General features: G+C 37.3%; 1 protein-coding gene and 1 pseudogene across 2 annotated transcripts in view; one reads left to right on the forward strand and one right to left on the reverse strand.

Moving 5' to 3' along the window:
• The first annotated feature begins 8,627 nt into the window (after positions 1-8,627).
• Positions 8,628-11,208, forward strand: LOC108305866 (annotated as a pseudogene).
• Positions 11,209-12,016: 808 nt separating this feature from the next.
• The window catches only part of GLIPR1L2 (GLIPR1 like 2), a 41,496-nt gene continuing 27,469 nt past the window's right edge, over positions 12,017-26,043 (reverse strand). For both annotated transcript variants that reach the window (XM_037739290.1, XM_017530636.2), the window contains 2 exons: positions 14,013-14,039; positions 12,017-13,933 (listed from right to left, as the gene is read on the reverse strand). In XM_037739290.1, coding sequence (XP_037595218.1) covers positions 13,590-13,933; positions 14,013-14,039 — 371 coding nt within the window. In that variant the 3' untranslated portion in view covers positions 12,017-13,589. The remainder of the gene's footprint in view (positions 13,934-14,012; positions 14,040-26,043) is intronic.

A 26,043-nucleotide genomic window follows, 5' to 3' on the forward strand; every position in this document is an offset into this window, starting at 1 on the left:
AAAAAAAAAAAGAAAAGAGAAAACAATATTGTTTCCTGAAACACGCAGAGATTGGTTCTCCTTTAATGATTTAAAAATTGGAGGAATAGTAGTCCCTATCATCTGTATTTTGGAGACAGAGTGTATTAGTCTGTTTTCACACTGCTGATAAAGACATACCCAAGACTAGGAGAAAAAGAGGTTTAATTAGACTTACTGTTGTACATGGCCGGGGAGGCCTTAAAATCATGGCAGGAGGTGAAAGGCCCTTCTTACATGGCAGTGGAAAGAGAAAATGAGAAAGAAGCAAAAGCAGAAACTCCTGAAAAACCCACCAAATCTTGTAAGACTTATTTACTATCATGAGAATAGCATGGGAAAGACTGACTTCCTTTATTAAATTACCTCCCCCTGGATCCCTCCCACAACATGTGGAAATTCTGGGGGATATAATTCAAGCTGATATTTGGGTGTGGACACAGCCAAACCATAACACAGACTCTCACTCTGTTGCCTAGGCTGGAGTGAAGTGGCACAATCTCAGCTCACAGCAACCTCCACCTCCCAGGTTCAAGCAATTCTCATGCCTCCTGACAGCTATACTCAGTCTCCTGAGTAGCTGGTATTACAGGCATGCACCACCATACCTGGCTAATTTTTTTGTTTTTTAGTAGAGGTGGGGTCTCACCATGTTGCCCAGGTTAGTCTCAAACTCCTGAGCTCAGGTAATCCACCCACCTCAGCCTCCCAAAGTGCTAGAATTACAAGCACCAACCACCATGCCTGGCCTATCCTATGTATTTTTAATGGACTAGTATTGTCTCTGCAGAAAATAGATGGATCTTGGAGAAAGCCTGAGGACTACCACAAGGTCAACCAAGGAACAGAACCAGTCATAGCTGCCATGCTGGATGTCATATTATTGCCTGAACAGATTAATAAATCCTCACATGTATAGTGTGCAGCATTAGTTTGGCAAATGTGTTTTTACTCCTAATCAATCAACATAATCAGAAATAGTTTGCATTCACATGGAAGGAATCAAATTTTGGCCTAGAGCTATGTTAACAGTTCTACCCATTGACAGAAAATATTTAGAAGAGCTCTGGACTGTCTGCAATCCTGTACAATTTCAAATTGATTTATTATATTAATGGCATCATTCTGATCTGGCAGGATGAACAAGAAGTGACTAGCATACGGAAGGTCTTGGTAAGACATATGCACTCCAGATGAATCTGTCACTTCAATAAGAATTTTAGAGATTCAGGGGTCAGGAAAATGCTGATACAACTCATCTGAAGTAAATGACAAATTGTTGCACCTGTGTTCTCTACTACAAAGACAGATGCATAGAACCTGATAGGATACCAAATGACCGTGTATCCAGAACCATTCATCACGATTTGTGTTTTGTCAGATTAAATCATAAAGTTAGGAAGTTCCAGTTACAGCATACATATAAGATGTAAATAGTACATTTAAGATTGTATCTAAGTAGGAACAGAGGGCATAAGTAAACTACATAAGCAGACAACCTAGACCTCCATATCACCCACCACAGTTGTACCAATACACCTCTTTCAGCTCACGCCTAGCATCATATGAGAGAGGGGTTCCTGTCTCACTAGATAAAGAAAATAAAAAAAAGTTTGTTCTTGGTTTATCTGTTGGTTAGCTTGACAGGTGGGTACAAGCTAAAAATGGACAATGGCTGCATTACAGCCATACTCAGGGTGGCCTTGAAAGACAGTGATGAGAGAAAATTTTCAAGGTGAAACTTTGGGTACACCTGACTATTTACTTTGTATGAAAGCAGAAGTGGCCTAAGGTTAAAATAAGCGTGAACTGTGGCAAATGCCTGGCCAGAGGTCGGGGTTTAGAAACAAAAGAATTGGAAGATCAGAAATAAGAGGGTCTTGGCCAATGGCATATTAGTGGAGATATGGGAGTGGGAATGGTGTGTGAAAAGTCTTTACAGATTAATGCCCACCACAGCCACTGAATAATCAATAGACAAAATGACTCAACTAGTTGACATTAGCCAGCCTTGGTCCTTTTGCTAAGCAGAGTAAGTATTATAGGCAAAGGGAATGCATGAATGCAACACATAAGTCCATTTGTATGAACTTCCACTTATTGAGGCTGATCAAAATGCCTCTGTATGTACAACCTATTAACAATGTAGATCAGTCCCCACCATGCCACTATTCTTTGAAAAGATCAACTGGAATTTTGTAACAAATTGATTATATTAGTCCCTTCAATCCTGGAAAAGTTAATAGTTCTTTCTCATTGGAACAGACACCTGTTCTGCCACCCATTCCAGATATGGATTGGACTTTCCAGCCCTCAGAGTCTGAGCAAACACCACAATTTATGGATTTACTGAGTTCATGATTCACAGGCATAGAATCCCACAGAAGTGAGCATCCAATCAGAGGTCTCACTTTACAATAAAGGAGTTTCAGGAGGGGAGCACTGACTATGAAAACTACTGGTTGTATTATACATCACACTATGTAGAAACTGCTGGACAATAAAGAATTAGCATTGTCTTTTGAAGGTGCAGCTAAAGTTCCAGGATAGAGGCAGTACAGTTGGCCCTCCATATCTTCAGGGGCTGTGTCTGTGGATTCAGCCAAGTGCAGATCAAAAATCACACACTCACCTTATCCCAAAGGGAGAATGTGCCAAAGCACCCTTTGGGACAAAGAAAACCAGACTGGGCACTCTCTTCTGCCTGAGAGCTCCCTGCTTGTGAAAGGAAGATGATTGTGCCCCTCCCAGTGGAGACATGGGTGTGGTACTGGACTTTGTAGGGGAGGAAGGTGGTTTCACCCCAGCAGCCAGGCAGTACCAGTGCCTGGAATGGACATGGAAATGGGGTCTTCTTCCACCCTCATCTATTGCTATGGATGTCCCTGCTGAGAATTGGCATAGTAGCACCTGGGGAGAACATTTCTAGGGCTACTGGGGGTGAATTCACCCCCACTGATGGTGTGCATACTGGCCTAAGCTTGCACAAAGGGTGAGGCCCATAAGCATCACCTACTGGACTGAAAACTGAAGTGCCCAACCAAATATAAAACCTGCTGACAGAAGAGCACAGTGCTAGGAAATGAGATAAACTTCCTGAGGCCTCTGCACTCTCAGCCCTGAAGAAGGTAGTGAGCCTAATCATATACTGAATACATTGCTACTACAATCAGCATTTAGGAAAACCACCACACAAAAGCTATCTATAACTAAGAAATTCATACAAAATCGTGGTTTACTGAAAGCACCTAGAATCAAAGCAAAATGACCACACACAACATTCATTACAGTCACATCCTTGAGGGAAAAAGTCTCATTCAAATGAAAGTAAATTCCAAATTAAGAAATTATACCTTTCTCAGATGAGAAGGAATCAGCATAAGAATTCCAACAGTATAAAAAAAGAGTGTTTCAACATCCCTAAAGGATCACAGTAGCTCTCTAGCAACGGATCTTAATCAGAATAAAAATTCTGAAATGACAGATAAAGAATTCAAAAGGAAGCTCAATGAGATCCAAGATAAAGTTGAAAACCAACAGAAAGAAATTAGAAAAAATGTTGGAACACGAACAATTACTAAAGAAATACATATTAAAAAACAAACAGAACTTCTGGAAATTGAAAGAAATTGAAGTAATTACAAAATACAACTGAAAGCTTTAACAATAGACTAGACCAAGCATACAAAGGACTTTCAGAGCTTGAATACCAATCCTTTAACATAGGCAGACAAAAGTTTAAAAAATAAATCAACAAAGCCTTCAAGAAATATGGAATTATGTAAATTGACCAAACTTATGAGTTAAACAAGAAGAAGAAAAAGTGAAACCTTCTTAAACAAGAAGAAGAAAGAGTAAAACACTTGGAAAAGCTATCTGAGGGGACAATTTGGGAAACCTTTCTAGTCTTGCCAGAGAATTAGGCATACAGATACAAGAAGCAAAAAGAACCCCTAGAAGATACTGTACAAGACATACCTCATGAAGGTATATAGTCTTCAGACTATTCAAGTCAATGTGAAAGAAAAAATCCTAAAAGCAGCAAGAGAGAAGAATATAACTTATAAAGGAAATCCCATCAGTCTAACAGAAGACTTCTCAACATAAATCTTACAACTCAAAAGAGACTGGAGTTCCATTTTTAATCTTCTTAAAGAAAGAAACTGCCAGCCAAGAATTCTGTATCCTCCTAAGCCAAGTTTCATAAATGAAGGAGAAATGAAACAGTTCTCAGACACGCAAATGCTAAGGGAATTCGTTAACACTAGACCGGCCCTTAAAGAAATGCTCACAGAAATTCTAAACATAGAAACAAAAGGATAATACTTGCCATCATAAAAGAACAGAAAAGTATAAAACTCATGGGTCTTATAAAGCAATTATGAAACTAGAAAGCAACTAGGTAACAACATTATGACAAGAACAATACTTCACATATCAATATTAATCTTGAATGCCAATGAACTAAATGCTCTACTTTAAAGGTTTAGATTGGTGAATTGAATATAATGACAAATTCAACTATATGCTGCTTACAAGAATGCCATGTAATGGGTAAAGACTCAAAGTACAGAGGTGAGAAAAACATTCTATGCAAATGGGAACCAAAAGTGAGCAGGAATAGTATACTTATATCAGATAAAACAGACTTTAAATCAACAAAAGTAAAAAAGAAAAAAAAAGACAAAGAAGATCATTACAGGTATTGATCGACTTACGACCTATGCAACTTACGACCATTCGACTTTACGACCACAATCACTAGCCACGACTGCTCCACGTCTGGCAGTGCAAACGTTGCCCAGCTGGGTGTATGACAGTGCGGACCAGCTTCCGGCAGCACTACCATCTCCACATGCACCATTTCAACTGTTATCCCAGACTTGGTACAGCAATTTGTGTTTTGTGTCTTGGATATTTTTCATCAAACCCCTCCCAAGATGTCTACCAAGAGGAAATTGACTTTGTCTACACCTCAGCCTGCCAAGAAGAAAAGAAAGGCCATCGATCTCGACTCGAAAATGAAGGTAATTAAGCAGTATGAAGGAGGAAAGAAAGTGAATGTGATTGCACATGATACGAAGTTATCACACTCAACTGTGTTGATGATTTTGAAAGATAAAGAAAGAATTTGTGAAGCTGTGAAAGGTTCTGCACCCATGTGATCAACAGTTATAACAAAGCAACAAAGTGGGCCCATCCACGAAATGCAGAAATTGCTATATATTTGGATGGAAGATCAAATTCAAAAACAGACACCATTAAGTCTTTTTACTCTGCAGATGAAGGCGAGGAGTCTATTTCAGACTCTGAAGGAGCGTGCTGGAGAAGATTACAGTCAAGAATTTGTAGCAAGCACTGGCTGGTTCCAGAGATTCAAGAAAAGATTCCAAATGCATAGTGTTCGAGTGACTGGAGAAGCAGTGAGTGCAGATGAGGAAGGAGCACGTAAGTTTGTTGGTAGTCTGGATGAATTAATTACAGATGAGGGATATTTAGCAGAACAGATTTTCAATGATGATGAAACTGGATTATTTTGGAAACGGATGCCAGCACACACTTATATTCGCAAAGAGGCCAAAAGCATGCTGGGATTTAAAGCATTTAAGGATAGGCTAACTCTGCTGCTTGGTGGGAACATTGCAGGGTTTAAGCTGAAGCCGTTCTTAATTTATCACTCAGACAACCTGCGTGCGTTCAAGAATGTTAACAAGCACACACTGCCCATCTACTTTTGTTCTCAATGTAAAGCATGGATGACACAAGTATTGTTTGAAGACTGGTTTATGATCTGTTTTATTCCTCAAGTTTGAGAATATTGTTTGGAGAAAGATATTCCTTTCAAGATTTTATTGCTACTCGATAGTGCGCCTGGACACCCACCACATCTAGGTGATCTCCATCCAGATATAAAATTTGTTTTTCTTCCGCCAAACATGACTCCACTCATCCAGCCTATGGACCAAGGTTCGATTGCTACATTAAAGGCCAATGAAATGTTTCCTATAGTATTTTTTACACCAATATTTTGTATTTTTGTATGCACCTGTATTTTGTAATTTTGTAATTTTGTATGTTTTGCAAATATTAAACCAGTTGTACTGGTAATGCAGTGTTTTACTTAAACCTGACGAATGTAAAAATAAGAAACAAAATGGTGTAGAGATGATACAAATGGCATACAATGAACAAAGAAAATTATGATATATAACAATAACGAAAGAAAATTATGATAAAATATGACTTAGAGATTTTTATAACATCATTTCACAGTACTTTACATATAGGCTACTCAACTTACAACCAAATCGTGTTACGACCGGTCTGTCAGAACCAATCGTGGTCGTAAGTCGAGCACTAGCTGTATATAAATGATAATGATAAAGGGATCAATTAAATAAGAAGATATAACAATCTTAAGATATATGTACCCCAAGCTGGACCACCCAGATTCATAGAACAAATATTCCTGGATGTAAGAAAAGAGACCAACAGCAATGAAATAATACTGGTGGACATCAATATCCAACTGAAAATACTAGACAGATTATTGAGATAGAAAATTAACAAAGAAAGTCTAGACTGAAACTGGACTCTAGACTAACTAGACCTAATAAATATTTATAGAACAGTTGGCACAACTGCAGAATATACACGTTTCTCATCTGTACATAGAACATTCTCTAAAATAGATCATGTGCATGGCTATAAACCAAGTTTCAATACATTAAAAAAATAAAAATCATATCAAGTATCTTCTTGTACCACAGTGGAATAAAATTAGAAATCAATACCAAGAGGAAATCTCAAAACTATGCAAATACACGGAAATTACAACTTGCTCCTGAATAGTCTTTGGGTAAATAATGAAATTAAGGCAGAAATCAATAAAACATTTTTGAAACTAGAGACACAACATACTAAAACCTCTGGGATACAGCAAAAGCAGTTCTAAGAGGAAAGTTTATAGTGTTAAATGCCTACATTAAAGAGATAGAAAGATCTCAAATTAACAACCTAACATTGTACCAAAAACAAAAAACAAAAACAAAAACAAAACCTAGAAAAGCAAAAACAAACCAAACCTAAAGCTAGAAGAGAAAAGAAATAACAAAGATCAAGGCAGGACTAAATGAGATGAAGACCAAAAAATGATACAAAGGATCAAAAAACAACAAAAAAAATTGGCTCTTTGAAAAGATAAAAAAATTGACAGAATGATCATTAGAATAACCAAGAATAAAAGAGACAATTCAAATAAATACAATCAGAAATGACAACAGTGCAGAAATGATAACAGTGGCATTAAATATTTGCCACTTGGGTTGATTTCATGACTTCGTTTTTGTGAATAGTGCTATGATAAACATGAGTGCAGGTGTTTTTTCAATATAATGATTTCTTTTATTTTGGATAGTGATATGGTTTTGTTCTGTGTCCCTACTCAAATCTCATCTGCAGCTCCCACATGTTGTGGGAGGGACCCAGTAGGAGATGATTTAATCATAGGGACAGGTCTTTCCCATGCTGTTCTCATGATAGTGAATGGGTCTCACAAGATCTGACAGTTTTAAAATGGGAGTTACTCTACAGAGGCTCTCTCTTTTCCTTCTGCCATCCATATAATATGTGACTTGCTCCTCCTTGTCCTCTGCCATGATTGTAAGGACAACCCAGCTATGTGGGACTGTAAGTCCAATAAACCTCTTTCTTTTATAAATTGCCCAGTCTTGGGTATGTCTTTGTCAGTGGTGTGAAAATGGATTAATACAGTAAATTGGTGCCAGTTAGAGTGAGGCATTGCTGAAAAGATACCTGAAAATGTAAAAGCGACTTTGGAACTGGGTAACAAGCAGAAGACTGGAACAGTATGGAGGGCTCAGAAGAAGACAGGAAAATGTGGGAAAGTGTGTAACTTCCTAGAGATTTGTTGAATGGCTTTGACAAAAATGCTGATAGTGATATGTACAATAAGGTCCAGGCTGAGGTGGTCTCAGATGGAGATGAGGAACTTGTTGGTAACTGGAGTAAAGGTGACTCTTGTTATATTTTAGCAAAGAGACTGGTGGCATTGTGCCCTGCCCTAGAGATTTGTGGAACTTTGAACTTGAAAGAGATGATTTAGGGTATTAGAGGAAGACATTTCTAGGCAGCACAGCATTCAAGGGGCGACTTGTGTCTGTTAAAGGCATTCAGTTTTATAAGGGAAGCAGAGCATAAAAGTTTGGAAAATTTGCAGCCTGACATTGTGATAGAAAAGAAACAACTATTTTCTGAGGAGAAATTGAAGGTGGCTGCAGAAACTTGAAAAGGAAAAAAAGAGAAAAGAAATAGAAACCAAACAGAGGGGTGGGGCGATGGAGTGGCGAGGACAGGGTGCATTGCAGGCTTGTGCGGGTCGGGCTTGAACCTGCACTGCCTCAGGTTGTAAAGTGTAACAAGGGAGCCAGGGTGGGCAGTGTGGGCCTGTGAGGCCCGTGGGTGCCCCAGTTCCCCCCCACAGCTGGCTCCACAGTAGTCTGCTCTGGTTGCCATGTGCAGATTAGGGTTCCAGACCAAAGGCTGCTTGTTCTCTGTCCCCCATTGTGACCCCAACAGGCCAGGGTTACTGCAGTGACTGCCAGAGCACCCTTGGCATTATGGAGGAGCCCAGGGCTACCCCTCAGCCTCACTTTTGACTGGTCCTGGAGGTGCTATGCAGGGTTGTGGCATCACTGCCTGATGGTATGCGACCAGATTCTAATCCTTATGGTATTTTTTTATGGGAATTGGTGATATGGGCAGCTATTGTAGGATTTTTTGCTGTTTCCTTTTTTTTTTTTTTTTTTTTGGAGAATTTTTAGATCAGTTAGAAGTCGGCTTTATCTGGAAAGAGAGAAAAAGCTTGCTGTAACGTTTTCTGGACTACTTGAAGAAAAATGTAAACTACATGAAAAATTTAGCCTTGTTCAAAAAGAGTATGAAGCTATGAAGTAGAGTCATCTTTAATGGATGCCAGCTTTAAGAAGGAGGCAACAGAAGTGCAACGTTTGGAGGCAACCTGTGAAAAGCTGAACAGGTCCAATGCGGAACTTCAGGATGAAATACCCTGTTTAGTAAAAGAGTTAAAAGAAGAGAAATCTAAACATTCTGAACAAGATGAATTGACAGTGGATATTTCAAAAAGATTACAGTCTCTAGAATATGAGTCAAAATCCCTCAAATCACAAGTAGCTGAAGCCAAAATGACCTTCAAGATATTTCAAATGAATGAAGAATAGTGAAGATAGCAATAAAAGATGCTTTGACTGAAAATACTCAACTTCAGGAAAACCAGAAACAGCTTTTGCAAGAAGCTGAAGTATGGAAAGAACAAGTGAGTGAACTTAATAAACAGAAAATAACATTTGAAGACTCCAAAGTACACGCAGAGCAAGATCTAAAAGATAAAGAAAATCACATCAAGATTCTGACTGAACGCTTGCCAAAGATGAATGATTGGGCTGCTATGCTTGGAGAAGATGTAATGGATGATGATAACTTGGAATTAGAAGTGGACAGTGAATCAGAAAATGGTGCTTACTTAGATAATCCTCCAAAAGGGGTTTTGAAGAAACTGATTCATGTTGCTAAGTTAAATCCTCTTTAAAAAGCTTAGGAGAAAGAAAACAAATTTATATTCAGTTAGCTGAAGTTAATAAAACAAAGGAAGAGCTTACAGAGTATATTGAAAACCTTCAGACTGAACAAGCATCTTTGCAGTCAGAAAACACATTTTGAAAGTGAGAATCAGAAGTTTCAACAGAGACTTAATGACTGAATTATATCATGAAAATGAAATGAAACTCCATGCGAAATTAACAGTAGAGGAAAATTACCAGTTAGAAAAGAAGAGAAACTTTCTAAAGTAGGTAAAAAGATTAGCCATGACACTGAAGAGCTGGAGACCTATAGAAAGTGAGCCAAAGATCTTGAAGAAGAATTGGAGAGAACTATTCATTATTATTAAGGGCAGTTTACTTCATATGAGAAAAAACCACATGATAATTGGTTGGCAGCTCAGACTGCTGAAAGAAGCCTCAATGAATTTAAGGACAGAAAATGCTTACAACAGACAAAAATGAACTGAAACAGTGTTTAAATTTGAACTTTTAGAAAAAGATCCTTATGAACTTGATGTTCTGAATACAGCAATTGAGGGAGCATTCCCGACATGGTCCTTCACCATTGGATTGGTCTTCATTTGAAATGAGAGCTTTTGTCTCTCCTCCAGTTTTGTTCAAGGGTCCACTCAGACTCTCACCTTTGCTTCCAGGGGGAGGAGGAAGAGGCTCAAGAGGCCCTGGGAATCCCCTGAACCATCAGATTACCAATGAAAGTGAAGAATCAAGCTGTTTTAGTTTAACCAGTACTCATAGGGCTCCTCCTGACACTGTCCCTGTCACCTCCATGGGAACAGGCTGTAGGATAGTGTTTCCTCCACCACGACAATCATATCCTGATTCAGCTCTTCCTCCACAAAGGCAAGACAGATTTTATTCTAATTCTGGTAGACTGTCTGGACCAGCTGAACTCAGAAGTTTTAATATGCCTTCTTTGGATAAAATGGATGGGTCAATCCCTTTAGAAATGGAATCCAGTAGAAATGATACCAAAGATGATCTTGGTAATTTAAATGTGCCTGATTCATCTCTCCCCGCTGAAAATGAAGCAACTGGCCCTGGCTTTGTTCCTCCACCTGTTACTCCAATTAAAGCTCCATTGTTTCCAGTGGATACAAGGAGCTCCTTCATGAGAAGAGGACCTCCTTTCTCCCTACCTCCTCCAGGAACCATGTTTGGAGCTTCTCAAGATTACTTTCCACTAAGGGATTTCCCAGGTCTACCACATACTCCATTTGCAATGAGAAATGTCTATCCACTGAGGAGTTTTCCTCCTTATCTTTCCCCAAGGCCTGGATTTCCCCCCACCCTCATATTCTGAAGTTAGAAGGGTTGATTTTGCCTTCAAACGAGCCCTCTATTGAACATCCAGAGCCACAGCAAGAAACCTGACAATATTTTTGCTCTCTTCAAAATTAATTTTGACTGATCTCATTTTCAGTTTAAGTAACTGCTGTTATTTAAGAGATTACGCTTTTACTCAAATTGAAGCTTAATGGAATTATAATTCTCAGGATAGTATCTTGTAAACAAAGATTTAAATATGAATCTTATGAGTAAATTATATCCATTTTATTTTATTCTAGATAATATAACTATTTTAATTCAATTAAAAATTCCACTATTATATAAATAATGGTGGGAATTTTATATATATAATCTTGCAGGTGGGGAGGCTGTGTCTTTATGCCAAGAACTGTATTTACCCTGGTTGTAGACAAATGTGAAAGTAACTTTATGCTTAATTAAATAAATTTTGTTGTTGTTGTTTTTTTTAATGAGAAATAATTTTTTTTTCTTTGGAAACAAACAAACAAAAAAGTAATGAGAAGCTGAATGTTAATCTCCAAGATAATGGGAAAAATGTTTCCAGGCCATGTCAGAGGTTTTCATGGGAGCCCCTCCCATCACAGTCCTGGGGGCCTAGGAGAAAATGGTTTCATGGACCAGGCCCAGGGACTGTTAGGCATACAGATATATGACAAGTTAGTCATGTGTGGGAATTAAGAAATGAAGAAATTGTACTTGTAAATGCATCAAATCTTCACAAATCCAAGGTCAGTTTTCTTATTTTAAAAATGGAGGCAATGCCAGCTCCACAAGAACGGTTTGAATATGAAATAGTTACATGAAAGGACTTTGGAAGCTATGAAGTAAGACAAAAATGTACAATAATAATAATAAATAACATCCCTGTAGAGAGCTAGCCCTTTTCTGTACCTAAGGCTTTTTCTCAGGGGACTGGTAGAAGAGAAGCTCTTTATAGATTGAAAAATATCTAATTTCTACAAAGAAGAGCTCTTGGAAAAAAAACAAGCAAAGGAAACAAACCAAACAGCAACAGTAAAGTCCAAGAGAATAGCTCAGGGCTTTTTAATATAATTCTGATCTTGCCCTACTTAGGAACAGGCTTTTAACACAATATTGATACAACTAAAAAATAACAGAGTTAATACACATAGCATTTATACCATTTGAGGTATTTGGCTACGCTAGGATTTTTTTTCCTCCCTAGTGGAACTATTCATTGAGAAATGTGGCTTTAGAACACAATATTCTACCAAAATTGGAAAATTGAGATTGTTTCATTTGAAAACATCAGGTATGCAGTGATTCTTTCTTTCAATGTCATTTCTTTCACTTAAACCTTCAGGTTTATTAAGCCTCTGATTCTCAATTAGAATGAGTTCTCTAAGTCCCTGTCATAAATAGAATTATATTAACCTTTCACATCTAAATCACATTGAGTTCTAATAAGTGTGCAACAATAAGACAGGTAAGCATGGAATGGCAATTAGAAAAATAGTATACATTTCTTTTTGCATATTTTAAAACTGAGTAATAAAAGTTGTTTACCATTTTGCCACATAAGGTGCTCAGTTCAGGAATATTTTCATGGAAATCAGGTCCTTTCCCCAGGTGTTGGCTTGGTATACTCCACAGATACTACTAATTCCTTTACAAAGTTGATCCGTGAATATTTATTGATGAAGAGATCTTAGTGGTCATCTAGTACTATTCATTTATTTTATAGCTAAAGAAATCTCCTTTGCTAGGTATTTTTATTTAGTTCATTTATTAGTATTACTAGTGGTAAGTAGTTATTAATTTGTGAACTTTTGCTACATAAGTAAATAATTTTTAGAAAATTTATTTTATCATATAAATTTGGAAGCATCCAGATTCTCCCACCACAACTAATTAAAATTCTGGCATTTATTAACCTTTGGTGGCAGAAAATTACAGCAAGTTTTTACTGAAATGTTGAACATAAATTAGAAATAATAAATTTGCATCCTAGCAGGATGTACAGGTACCACTTAAATCATTCCAAGAGCATATACCACAAAGACAAATAATAATAGTAGATGCCTTAATGTCATATGAAAAATACCACTACCACCAATAACAACTATGACAGTAACAGTAAAAACAAAAACCCAACAATATTTATTCAATGGTTTTTCTTGGAATTATCTGAACTTGGAATGATCTTAAGCACCTTAAATGAATAATGTCATTTAATACTTGAAAAATGTATTAACTCATTTAGAAAATACTGAAAGCACAGAGATGGGAACATATTTAGAAAATAAAAATTCCCTCTTTCATTAGAATAACATGGTGAAATATTAAGATTAATTAGACTGGTCAAATATTTTTCAGTGTTTTTCATGTTACATCTGTATCTGTTCTTAGCGTCGAAGAGCTCACCTTAATGCTTACATGTTTTTTGTTTGTTTCTTTGTTTTACAAATTTAAATTTATTGAATAAGCACAGGAGAGAAGGGAATAAAAAACATTCCAATAGTGGTTTGCATGTTTTCTTTCTCGTTAAAACTCAGTGTTTTACTTTCCTTTTTTTTTCTGTCTTTTTTGTATTATACTTTTGGCTTATGTTGGTGATACATCTTCCTCTTCTTCCTCCTCTTATTTTTCCTCTTCCTCCATCTTTTCTTTTTGTGTTTCCTCCTCTTCCTCCTCTCCCTCTTCTTTTTCCTCCTCCATTTCCATTATTTCCAATTCCATTTCCGTTTCCTCTTTCTCTTTCTTCTTTTCCTCTTTTTCCTCTTCTTCTTTCTCTTCTTCGGATTCCTCAGGGGTAAATATAATTTGTCGTTCCAACAAGATATTTGGAAAATGAGACTGTACTATCAAAACAGTTGTGACACACAGCATAAAACATAATATTCTCAATAATAAAATGAACGTGCACAGTGGATCACACACAATTGGCCGGGGCACTTCCCATTTTGGATACCAAAATTGGTAATCTGTAAATAAAGAAGCAATTGAAAGCTGGATTTCACATAAAGTAGTTAAATTGTTTAAGAAATAAAGGACAATACATACATACGGCTTCATCACGATCTGCATTACCTAGAAAGAAAAAGAAAGTCCATAAAATTTTAGATAAAATTTCTTCTTTCTCTAAAAAATAAGATAATTTCCCAAAAATAGTGCCCCTTTCTCTTAGTTCTCAGGCATTATCTTTGATGTCCCCTCTCCAACCAGTAGCCAATTTCAAAGTACAATATACTCCCCTTTAGTGAACTCAGCCTGGTCTGTTACAGAAAGAATGAAAATATAGGAGTAAGGAGACATGCATTTTAGTGCTAATTCTGTCTTCACATCATTGACTTAAATAAGTCTCTCTACTTCCATCCTTAAAAGATTGTTCCAGCTCCAACATTCTAGGATTCTATAATATCTCTTATTTTCATCTCTCTTTCCCCCCCAGATAACTCCTAATTAATCTTAGAAATCTATTCACTTTCCTCATGTAATTCTTATTTTCAGAAGCTTTCAGTTGCTCTTAATTTCCCAGATGGCAAAGTTAACTCTAGAGCCTGGCATTCAATATTTTTAGTTAACTAGTCCAATGAGATAGTAATACCTTTTAGGAAATAAAAATTCCCTTTCTTCTGCTCATTTGGGTTGAGAGATGTATCATTCCATTTTCACACTGCTATAAATAACTACTCAAGACTGGGTAATTTACGGAAAAAAGATCTAATTGAATCACAGTTCTGCATGGCTGGGCAGGCGTCAGGAAATTTAAAATCATGGCAGAAGGTGAAGGGGAAACAAGGCATGTCTTACATGATGGCAGGAGAGACAGTGAACGGGAAATTGCCAAACACTTTTAAACCCTCAGATCTCATGAGAACTCACTCACTAACATGTGAACAGCATGGAGGAAACTGCACCAGGGATCCAATAACCTCCCATCATGTCCTTCCCTCAACACTTGGGGATTACCATTTGAGATGAGATTTTGGTGGTAACATAGAGCGAAACTATATCATTCTGCCCTGGCCCCTACCAAATCTCATGTCCTTCTCACATTTCAAAATACAATCATGACTTTCCAACGGTCCACCAAATTCTAACCTCATTCCAGCATTCACCCAAAAGTCCAAGTTCAAAGTCTCATCTGAGAAAAAAACAAGTCTCTTCCATCTATAAGCTTATAAAATCAAAAGCAAGTTAGTTACTTCTAAGATACAATGAGGGTACAGACATTGGGTAAATGCTCCCATTTCAAGTAGGAGAAATTAGCTGAAAAAAGGGGATACAGATCCCATGCAAATTCGAAACCCAACAGGGCAGTCATTGACTCCCAAAGTTCCAAAATAATCTCCTAGATGTCTCACATCCAGGGCATGCTGATGCAAAGGGTAGGCTTCCAAGGCCTGTGGCTCTGCTGGGTTCAGTCCCTATGGCTGCTTTCATAGGCTGGCATTGAGTACCTGTGGCTTTTTCAGACCCATGGTGCAAGCTGTCGTTCTGGGATTTGGAGGATGGTGGCCCTCTTTTCACAGCTCTATTAGGCAGTGCCCCAGTAGAGACTCTGTGAAGGGGCTCCAACTCCACATTTCCTTTCTGCATTGCCCTAGTAGAGGTTCTCTATAAGGGCGCCACCCCTGCAGCAGATATCTACTTGGACATCCAGGTGTTTCTATACAACCTCTGAAATCTAGGCAAAGGTTCCCAAAGCTCAACTCTTGTCATCGATGCACCTGCAAGCTTAACACCACATGGAAGCTGCCAATGTGCTGCCAAGGCTTGGATCTTACACCCTTTAAAGCAATGGCCTGAGCTGTACCTTGGCCCCTTTGAGCCATGGCTTAAACTGGAATAGCTGGGAGGAAAGGGACCATATCCCAAGGCTGCACAGAGCAGTGGGGGCCTGGGCCTGGCTCAAGAAAAAATTTTTCCCTCCTAGGCATCTGGGCCTGTGATTAGAGGGGCTGCCGTAAAAATCTCTGAAATGTCCTGGGACATTTTCTCCATTGTCTTGGTGATTAACATTTGGCTCCTTGTTACTTATGCAGATTTCTGCAGCCAGCTTGAATTTCTCCCTAGAAAAAATAAAATGTATATATTTTTCTACCACACGGTCAGGCTGCAAATTTTCCAAACTTTTATGCTTTGTTTCCCTTTTAAAAATAAGTTTTAATTTCAGATCATCTTTTTATGAATGCATAAGATGATGTGCTTTTGGAAACATCCAGGTTACACCTTGAGTGCTTTGCTGCTTAGATATTTGTCTTGCCAGACACCCTAAATTATCTCTCTCAAGTTCAAAGTTCCACAGATCTTTAGGGTATGGGTAAAAATGCCACAGTCTCTTTGCTAAAGCATAGCAAGAATGACCTTTATTCCAGTTCCCAATAAGTTCCTCATCTCCATCTGAGACCACCTCAACCTGGACTTCATTGTCCATCTCACTATTAGCATTTTGGTCAAAACTATTCAACAAGACTCTAGGAAGTTCCAAACATTCCCACATCTTCCTGTCTTCTTCTGACCCCTCCAAATGATTCCAACTTTTGCCTGTTACCAGTTCCAAAGTTACTTCCACATTTTCAGGTATCTTTATACCAGTGCCCCAAACTCCTGGTACTAATTTCCTGTATTAGTTCATTTTCACACTGCTATAAAGAAGTACCTGAGACTGGATAATTTATAAAGAAAGACGGTTTAATTGACTTACAGTTATGCGTGGCTGGAGAGGTCTCAGGAAATTTACAATCATGACATAAGGTGAAGGGAAAGCAAGGCACATTTTACATGGTGGGAGGAGAGGTAGGGGGTAACTGCCAAACACTTTAAACCATCAGATCTCTTGAGAACTCACTCATATCATGAGAACAGCATGAGAGAAGCTGGTCCCATGATCTAATCACCTCCCACCAAGTCCCCCCACTCAACATGTGGAGATTACAATTCAAGATGATATTTTGGTTGGGACACAGAGCTAAATATTATGATGGTCAGATAAACAATCCTGAATTCCACTACGAAGCAGAGTGGGACGATAAATGAGTTCTTACACATAAATAACCCAATAGCAACAAAAGACTTTGTCTTGAAATAATATTACTCTTAGAGGAAAATTTAGAACTCAATATTAAGGCATCTTGGAGGTGAACTGAACTTTTGGATCTTTGAAGTTATTTTAGTCCTTTGCACTTGGTCTTACTTCATACTTTATATAATGACTTTATTATACTTTAAGTTCTGTGGCACATGTGCAGAACGTGCAGTTTTGTTACATAGATATACATGTGCCATGATGCTTTGCTGCACCCATCAACCCATCATCTACATTAGGTATTTCTCCTAATGCCATTCCTCCCCTAGCCCCCAGTGTGTGATGTTACCCTCCCTATGTCCATGTGTTCTCATTGTTCAACTTGAGAACATGCGGTGTTTGGTTTTCTGTTCTTGTGATAGTTTGCTGACAATGATGGTTTCCAGCTTCATCCATGTCCCTGCAAATGACAAAAACTCATTCTTTTTTATGGTTGTATAGTATTCCATGGTGTTTATGTGCCACATTTTCTTTATCCAGTCCATCAGTGATGGGCATTTGGGTTGGTTCCAAGTCTTTGCTATTGTGAACAGTGCCACAATAAACATACATATGCATACGTCTTTATAGTAGAATGATTTATAATCCTTTGGGTATATACCAAGTACCTGGGTCAAATGGTATCTCAAATTCTAGATCCTTGAGGTATCGCCACACTGTCTTCCACAACGGTTGAATTAATTTACTCCCACCAACAATGTAAAAGCATTCTTATTTCTCCACATCCTCTCCAGCATCTGTTGGTTCCTGACATTTTAATAATCACCATTCTAACTTGTGTAAGATGATATCTCAATGTGGTTTTGATTTGCATTTCTCTAATGACTAGTGGTGATGAGCTTTTATCATGAATTTGTTTGCTTTTGCTTCTCTAGTTCCTTTATTTTTTTTCTCACGCTATCACTCAGGCTGGAGTGCAGTGGTGTGACCTCAGCTCACTGCAACCTCCACCTCCTGAGTTCAAGCAATTCTTCTACCTCAGACTCCTGAGTAGCTGGTATTACAGGTGTGCACCACGATGCCTGGCTAATTTTTTGTAGTTTTAGTAGAGATGAAGTTTCACCATGTTGGTCAGGCTGGTCTTGAACTCCTGACCTCATGATCTGCCTGCCTTGGCCTCAAATCCCAAAGTGCTAGGATTACAGGTGTGAGCCACCCTGCCCAGCCCACTTCTCTAGTTCTTTTAATTGTGATGTTAGGGTGTTTATTTTAGGTCTTTCCTGCTTTCTCTTGTGGGAATTTAGTGCTATAAATTTTCCTCTACACACTGCTTTAAATGTGTCCCAGAGATTCTGGTAAGTTGTGTCTATTCTCACTGGTTTCAAAGAACATCTTTATTTCTGTCTTAATTTTGTTATTTACCCAGTAGTGATTCGGGAGCAAGTCATTCAGTTTCCATGTAGTTGTGAGGTTTTGAGTGAGTTTCTTAATCCTGAGTTCTAATTTGATTGCACTGTGGTCTGAAAGACTGTTTGCTACGATTTCTGTTCTTTTGCATTTGCTGATGAGTACTTTACTTCCATTTATGTGGTTGATTTCAGGATAAGTGTGATGTGACACTGAGAAGAACGTATATTCTGTTGATTTGGGGTAGAGAGTTCTGTAGATGTCTATTAGGTTTGCTTGGTTCAGATCTGAGTTCAAGTCCTGGATATCCTTGTTAATTTTCTGTCTCATTGATCTGTCTAAAATTGACAGTGGGATGTTAAAGCCTCCTGCTATTATTGTGTGGGAGTCTAAGTCTCTTTGTACGTCTCTAAGAACTTGCTTTATGAATCTGGGTGCTTCTGAATTGGGTGCATATATATTTAGGATAGTTAGCTCTTCCTGTTGCATTGATCTCTTTACCATTATGTAATACCCTTCTTTGTCTCTTTTTGTTCTTTGTTGGTTTAAAGTCTATTTTATCAGAGACTATGATCACAACCCTGCTTTTTTTTGCTTTCCATTTGCTTAATAAATATTCTATTCTTTTATTTTGAGCCTATGTGTGTCTTTGCACATGAAATGTATTCTCCTGAATACAGCACACTGATGGGTCTTGACGTTTTATTCAATTTGCCAGTCTGTGTCTTTTGATTGGGGCATTTAGCCCATTTACATTTAAGATTCATATTGTTATGTGTGAAATTGATCCTGTCATTATGATGCTAGCTAGATATTTTGCCTGTTGATGCAATTTCTTCATAGCATTGATGGTCTTAATAATTTGGTATGTTTTTGCTGTGGCTGGTAAGGGTTGTTCCTTTCCATATTTAGTGCTTCCTTCAGCTCTTGTAACAGAGGTCTGGTGGTAACAAAATCTCTCAGCATTTGCTTATCTGTAAAGGATTTTATGTCTCCTTTGCTTATGAAGCTTAGTTTGGCTGGATATTAAATTCTGAGTTGAAAATTCTTTTCTTTAAGAATGTTGAATATTGTCCCCCACTCTCTTCTGGCTTGTAGGGTTTCTGCACTGTTAGTCTGAGGAGCTTCCCTTTGTGGGTAACCTGACCTTTCTCTCTGGCTGCCCTTAATATGTTTTCCTTCATTTCAGCCTTGGTGAATCTGACAATTATGTATCTTGGAGTTGCCCTTCTCAAGCAATATCTTTGTGGTATTGTCTGTATTTCCTGAATTTGAATGTTGGCCTGCCTTGCTAGGTTGGGGAAGTTCTCCTGGATAATATTCTGAAAAGTGTTTCCCAAGTTGATTCCATTTTACTTGTCTCTTTCAGGTAAACCAGTCAAACATAGATTTGGTCTTTTCACATAGTCCCATATTTCTTGGAGGCTTTGTTTGTTTCTTTTCAATCTTTTTTCTTTAGTTGTATTTCCAAAGTAGCATTATTACCAAATCAATACAAAATTGTAAAGTTAATTTTGTATTGTAGAGCTGAAACCAGGAAGTACAGCTCTATGAATTATTTTCTCTGTATAGCTTCAGGTTAGAGTTTGCCAATGACAGGAATGCAAATGAAATAGGATTTCTTGCATTTCTTAGTCATGACCTACATATTCCTTACTTATTTTCTAGCATTTTTGTTTCCTTTTGCTGTTTCCAGTGTAATCTTCGCTTCCATAATGATTTTTTTCCCAATGTTTCTACCAGTAATTTCATCTTCTTTTGTCTGACAAATCTTCTGTGACCTTTATGTGTTTGCCTTTAAGTTTCTTTTTTTTTTTTTTTTTTCCTGGAGTCTCATTCTGTCATGTAGGCCAGAGGGCAATGGCATGGTCTCAGCTCACTGCAACCTCTGACTCCCAGGTTCAAGTGATACTCCTGCTTTGGCCTCCCAAGTAGTTGGGATTACAGGTGCATATCACCACACCTGGCTAATTTTTTGTATTTTTAGTAGAGATGGAGTTTCACCATGTTGGCCAGGCTGGTCTCGAATCCCTGACCTCAGATGATCCACTCATCTTGGCCATTACACCCAGCCTAAATTCTTGTTTTAAGCTACTTTATAAAGTTTTTATTGAAGATGATATATCTGTTCTTGTTTTCTACATATTCTCTGACAGTAATATGGTGGTGAGCATTTTTCTCTTGCCATTTGTTTTTCTCTTTTTCTTAGAGTTTTTCTTTTTTTTTTTTTTTTGTATAGATCATGTACTGGTTTTTCCTGATTATTTGTATTAGTTTTTTATGATTTGTAACAAATTACCCCAGACATAACAGCTTAAGACAACATATGTTTATAACAAGGTCTGTGGTTGGGAGTTTGGCCATGGTGTGACTGGGTCCTCTGTTTCAGAGTGTCATCAGCCTGAAATCAAAGTATTGACCAGAGTGTGATGACTGAAGAAGATTCTGCTTCCAAGCTTGCTTAGGTTCTTGGCAGAATTCCTTATGGCTGCAGGACTGAGAACTCCAGTTTTTTGCTGGCTATTGGCTAGTGACCACCTTCTGCTCATAGAGCCTACCTACAATTCTCTGCCACATGGTTCTTTCCATAGGCAGTTGACAACAGGACTGCTTGCTTCTTTAAGGCCAGTTCAAGAAGCATAGTGAATGTGCTAGCAAGATGAAGTCTTATATAATATAACATAATCACAAGGAGTGACATCTCATCATCTTTGGCCTATAATATAATGTAATCACAATAGTGACATCATATTATCTTTGTGGTATTCTAACGATCAGAAGCATGTCACAGGTCCCATTCACATTCACGGGGAGGGAGTTATATGAGCCTAAATACTAGAAGGTAAGGATCATTTGTGGTCACCTAGGGCTTTTCTGCCACATTATTCATCTGTGAACAAATCAATTTTTCACCCAGGCATTTGCAGGCTGTTGTGTGGGAGAAGCCAGGTCAGTCTCTAAGTTAACTGGACTTTTTTCTAGTTCACTGGTAAATTTCTTTATGTCAAAAGATTGTATATGTGAGGTCCTTTTTAGCCTGTATTTCTCCCTATCAGACAAAGATTGGTAGTTGCAAGGCTGTCAAAGTACAGAGTTTTCTTTAGTCAGGATAGACTTCTTACTGCAAATATGTCATTTTGTAGGTGATTTCTTATTCTGGCTTTTTTATCATTAGTTTCATGGGGCTGCTAAAAAATTATCACAAAATTGATGTCTTAAAAAAATGAAAATTTATTCTCCCACAGTTCTAGAGGCCAGAATTCTGAAATTGCCATATTGGCAAGGTCATGCAGCTTTTGAAGCCTCTAAAGGAGGATCCTCCCTTGCCTCTTCCCAGCTTCTGGTGGCTCCCAGCAACACTTGGCCTTCCTTGGCTTGCAGCTGCATCACTTCAATCTTTGCATCTATTCACGTGGCCTTCTCTCCTCCAAGTGCGTCCCTGTGTGCCCTTTTCTCCTCTAATAAGAATACCAATAAGTGTATTTAGGACTCACCCTAATGCAGCACGACCTCATCTTAATTTACTAATTACATCTGTAAACACTCCCTTTCCAAATAAAATCACATTTTGATGTTTTGGGTAAATTTGTATTTTGGGGGAACATTATTCAATAACCCATTGCAGACTACATGTTCTACTTCTCATTGGTGGAAAACTGTTTAGGAGTTTCTGATTTTAGCCTATCCATTCTGTCCCTATTGTGTCAGAAATGTAATTGTTGAGTTTGCCCTTCAGGGTTTGCCACCTACTTTAAAAATGTGCTCTATGGGCTTTGAGATCTGCAACTACTGTGGAGATAACTTCTCTGAATTTGATTGACAACTTTTATATATATTTGGTAAAAGGGTGTAAATAACTGAATTTTAGTGAATATAGAGTTTACATTTATTTTTATTTTTATTATAGTTTCAGAGTGACTTACAAGGAGAACAGAGAAGGGTCAAATATTTTTCTATTTAAAAAATGATCTTCCAGTTCTTTTTCTGGATAAGATGGCATAAGCATTCCAATGTTTTTCTCCCATCGAATAAAACTTTCAGTGCATGGATAGAATGCACAGGCAGCTATTTGAGAACTCTGAAAAGTAAACATCTGTAAGAAGCTTGAGAAAGAACACTAGAACCAAAGTGCTGCTGAACTGGTGGTGAGTTCATCATTATTTCTTTCTCTGGTGTCTCTCAGCATGAACTCAGTAATACCCCAAACCTAGAAGGGAGCACTATGGTACAGGCAGAGAGATCTAGGTGAGTACTCTAGTTTTAGCTCAAAAAGTGGGAAATGGAACTGTGAATATTTGGAGAGAGTGGAGAAGTCACTTGATTATTTTTCTTTCTTGTTTTCTCCATTCTCTCATGTCCCAGCCTTCAGTCAATACGGTGGCAGTGATGGTGACAGTGACTAAAGCCAGCAAAAGGAACTTACAGAGCAAAAGCTCTGAGGAGAGGAATTTTCTTCTCCATTTGATTAATCTGTGGCTTCAAGAGGGCAAGGCCAAACTCCCTTTTCTGTTTTCTGTTTTCTATCTCCATCCTCCTGCTGCGTAGATCCTGAACATGGCTCAATCATAGAAGTGGGTGTTCTTGACTAGAGCACAGAAAACGGGAGATCTAGGGAACTGGAAGGCACCAGATAGATGGCAGAGAGGGACAAACTCAGAAAAGGATAGAGAGACTCCACAAAGCGCTTGATGAATTTCTGGGCTTACTCAAGCATGTAAGCCAGGCATGGGTCTGATACTAATTAGCACATCAATGACCTTGAGAACTGAGCTAATCAGTAAAACTTTCCCTATGTCCCAAAGTAACCAGTAGATTGTGTTCTTGTGGGATTGATCTAAATAGTTCCACAAGGGCTTTGAAAACTTTGAAACCATGGCCCGCAGAAGGCAGATTAGAAATTATGGTCCAAGTCTCACCAAGTCAAATACCTTCTAAAGCAAATATTCAACTTTCTCCATAAAATTTAAAGAAGATCCAATGTCTCATAATGAAATATTCAAAATTCCAGGATACAATTCAGCCACAAAAGTCTCAACTGAAATGAGAAAAGGCAATAACCACCAGTGACGAGATAAAACAGATATCAGAGTTGTCAAAGACTTTAAATAAAAGTTAAGATGAAAAGTATCAGCCAAGAAACAGAAGATATAATAAAGAACTAAATAGAAATTTTAGAACTGAAAAATAAAAAATAACTGAAAGAACTTAATAGTAAACTACAGATGATAGAGCAGCGAGTCTATGAACTTGAAGGTGAATCAAGAGAAATGATCCAATATGAGAAGGAAAAAAATAGATTTAAAAAAAATTAAAAGAGCCTCAGGGAGCCCATGGGATAGCAAAAGAAAAACTCTAACTTTCATGTCATCAGAAGGAAAATGAGTGTGGTGCTGAAAAAAATTTGAAGAGATCATGGCCGAAAACGTCCCAAGATTGGAGAAAGATATAAACCCACACATTTAAGAAGTTGAGTATTTCAGAAGAAATCCATGACCAGAAACGTAATAGTCAAACTGCTGAAAATTAAAGACAAAAACCCCAAATCTTAAAAGTAGCCAGAGGAAAATACCATTACCTATAAAGAAACAAATAATTAAATGACTGGATTTCTCATCAGAAACCACTGAGGCCAGAAAGAGGTGGCACAATATTTTTGAAGTACTAAAATGAAACAACAACAACAAAACTCTCAAGAATTGTATATGCAGCAAGAATAAAGAAGAAATAAAGACATTTTCAAATGAAGAAATTCTAAGGGAATTTTTAGCCAGCAGACTTAGTCTAAAAAGATTGCTAAAGTAAATTATTCATTCAGGAAGTAAACTGTACCAGAAAAAAATATAGGAATAATAGGAATGAAGGAAGAGCCTTTTAAAAGCTGTTTTTTCTCTTGAGTTCTTTAAAATATGCTTGAGAGTTGAAAATAAAAGTATATCATTGATGGTGTTTTCAATGAATGTGGATAAAATATGTAAGACAACTACATGACATATGTGATAGGATCCCAACGGTGGTAAAGTTTCTACATTCCAATTGAAGTGGTCAACTACTGATTCTACTGATTATAAATAGACTATGAAAGATAAGTATGCATGTTGTTATCACTACAGCAACCATTTAAAAAATTATAGAGATACATGAAAATCACAATAGACAAATTAAAAGGAATATAAAAAATTGTTCGAATAATCTGAAAGAAGGAATAGAAAGGAAAGAGTAAAAACAAGAACCAGGGAGGAAAAAACAGAAAACAAATAACAAAATGGTAGACCTAAATTCAGACATATTAATAACAATATTAAATATAAGTGGGCTGAATACGAATACAGCAATTAAAAGAGATTGTCAGAATGGATTAAAAAATCTGACCCAACTATATGCTGTTTATAAGAAACTCACTTGAAATTTAATAATATAGATAGTTTAAAAATCAATATTAGAATAGATATTATAGCAAAGAAAATTATAAGGGATAAAGAGAGACATTACATATTGATAAAATGGTGAGTTCATCTGGAAAGCATAATAATTATAATTGTATGTGCACTTAACAGAGCTTCAATATACACAAAGGAAACCTGACAGAGCTGAGAGAGGAAATGTAAAAATCTACCTAAAATTACAGTTGGAGACTTCACTATTCCTCTCTCAAAAATTGACAGAACTAGACAGAAAATTATCAAGACTATAAAAAGACTCAACAATATCAGCCAACAGAATCAAACTTACATTTACAGAGCACTGCACTCAACATAGCAGAATCACATTTTTTTTTTCCAACAGCCATAGAACATATACTGAGCTAGTATATGTCTCAGGCCAAAAGATAAACCTTAACAAATTTTTAAAATACTCTGAAATCTATATATTGTATTCTCTGAACACAAAGATATGAAATTAGAAATTAATAACAGACACGTTTTAAAATATCACTTATAACAAAATCAAAAATAAGAAATATGAAGGAATAATGCTAACAAAACATTTACAGAATCTATATTCTGAAAACTACTAAACATTGATAAAAGAATACCCCCCCAAATTAAAAACAAACTGTATTTATGGATTGGAATACTCAATATTGTCAATGTTCATTATCCCCCTGCCAATTGATCTATAGGTTTTATGTAACTTCTATGAAAATCCCAGGAAAGTGTTGCATAAAGACATAGATGTCCTTCTCTCTTCTCCTTGTCTTTCTCCCACTGTTTCTCTCCACTCTTTTGCAGTATTTCTCATTGTTTCCCTGCTCCAGGATTTCATCCTTAGATGAAGCACAACTCAGGTGAGTACTTCCTTTTTTAAGTTTTTAGCTTCATCTATATACTAACAATTCTCAATACACCCCTGATCTGTAGCTTAAGTTGAGTAGTGTTCTCTACTGAGATCTTAAATGGTTATCTAAAGCTAATAATGATCAAAACTGAACCCATCATCTATTTTCTGTAGCTTCTCCTCTTCGTATAACTCATATTTCGATTGTACCATTAGTCACCCAAATGGCAATTCTGGCATTTTCTTTCTTTCTTTCTTTCTTTCTTCTTTCTTTCCTTTCTTTCCTTTCTTTCCTTTCTTTCTTTCTTTTCTTTCTTTCTTTCTTTCTTTCTTTCTTTCTTTCTTTCTTTCTTTCTTTCTTTCTTTCTTTCTTTCTTCTTT

This window comes from Cebus imitator, unplaced genomic scaffold (assembly GCF_001604975.1).
Source record: "Cebus imitator isolate Cc_AM_T3 unplaced genomic scaffold, Cebus_imitator-1.0 Scaffold67, whole genome shotgun sequence".
Classification (NCBI taxonomy): Eukaryota; Metazoa; Chordata; class Mammalia; order Primates; family Cebidae; genus Cebus; species Cebus imitator.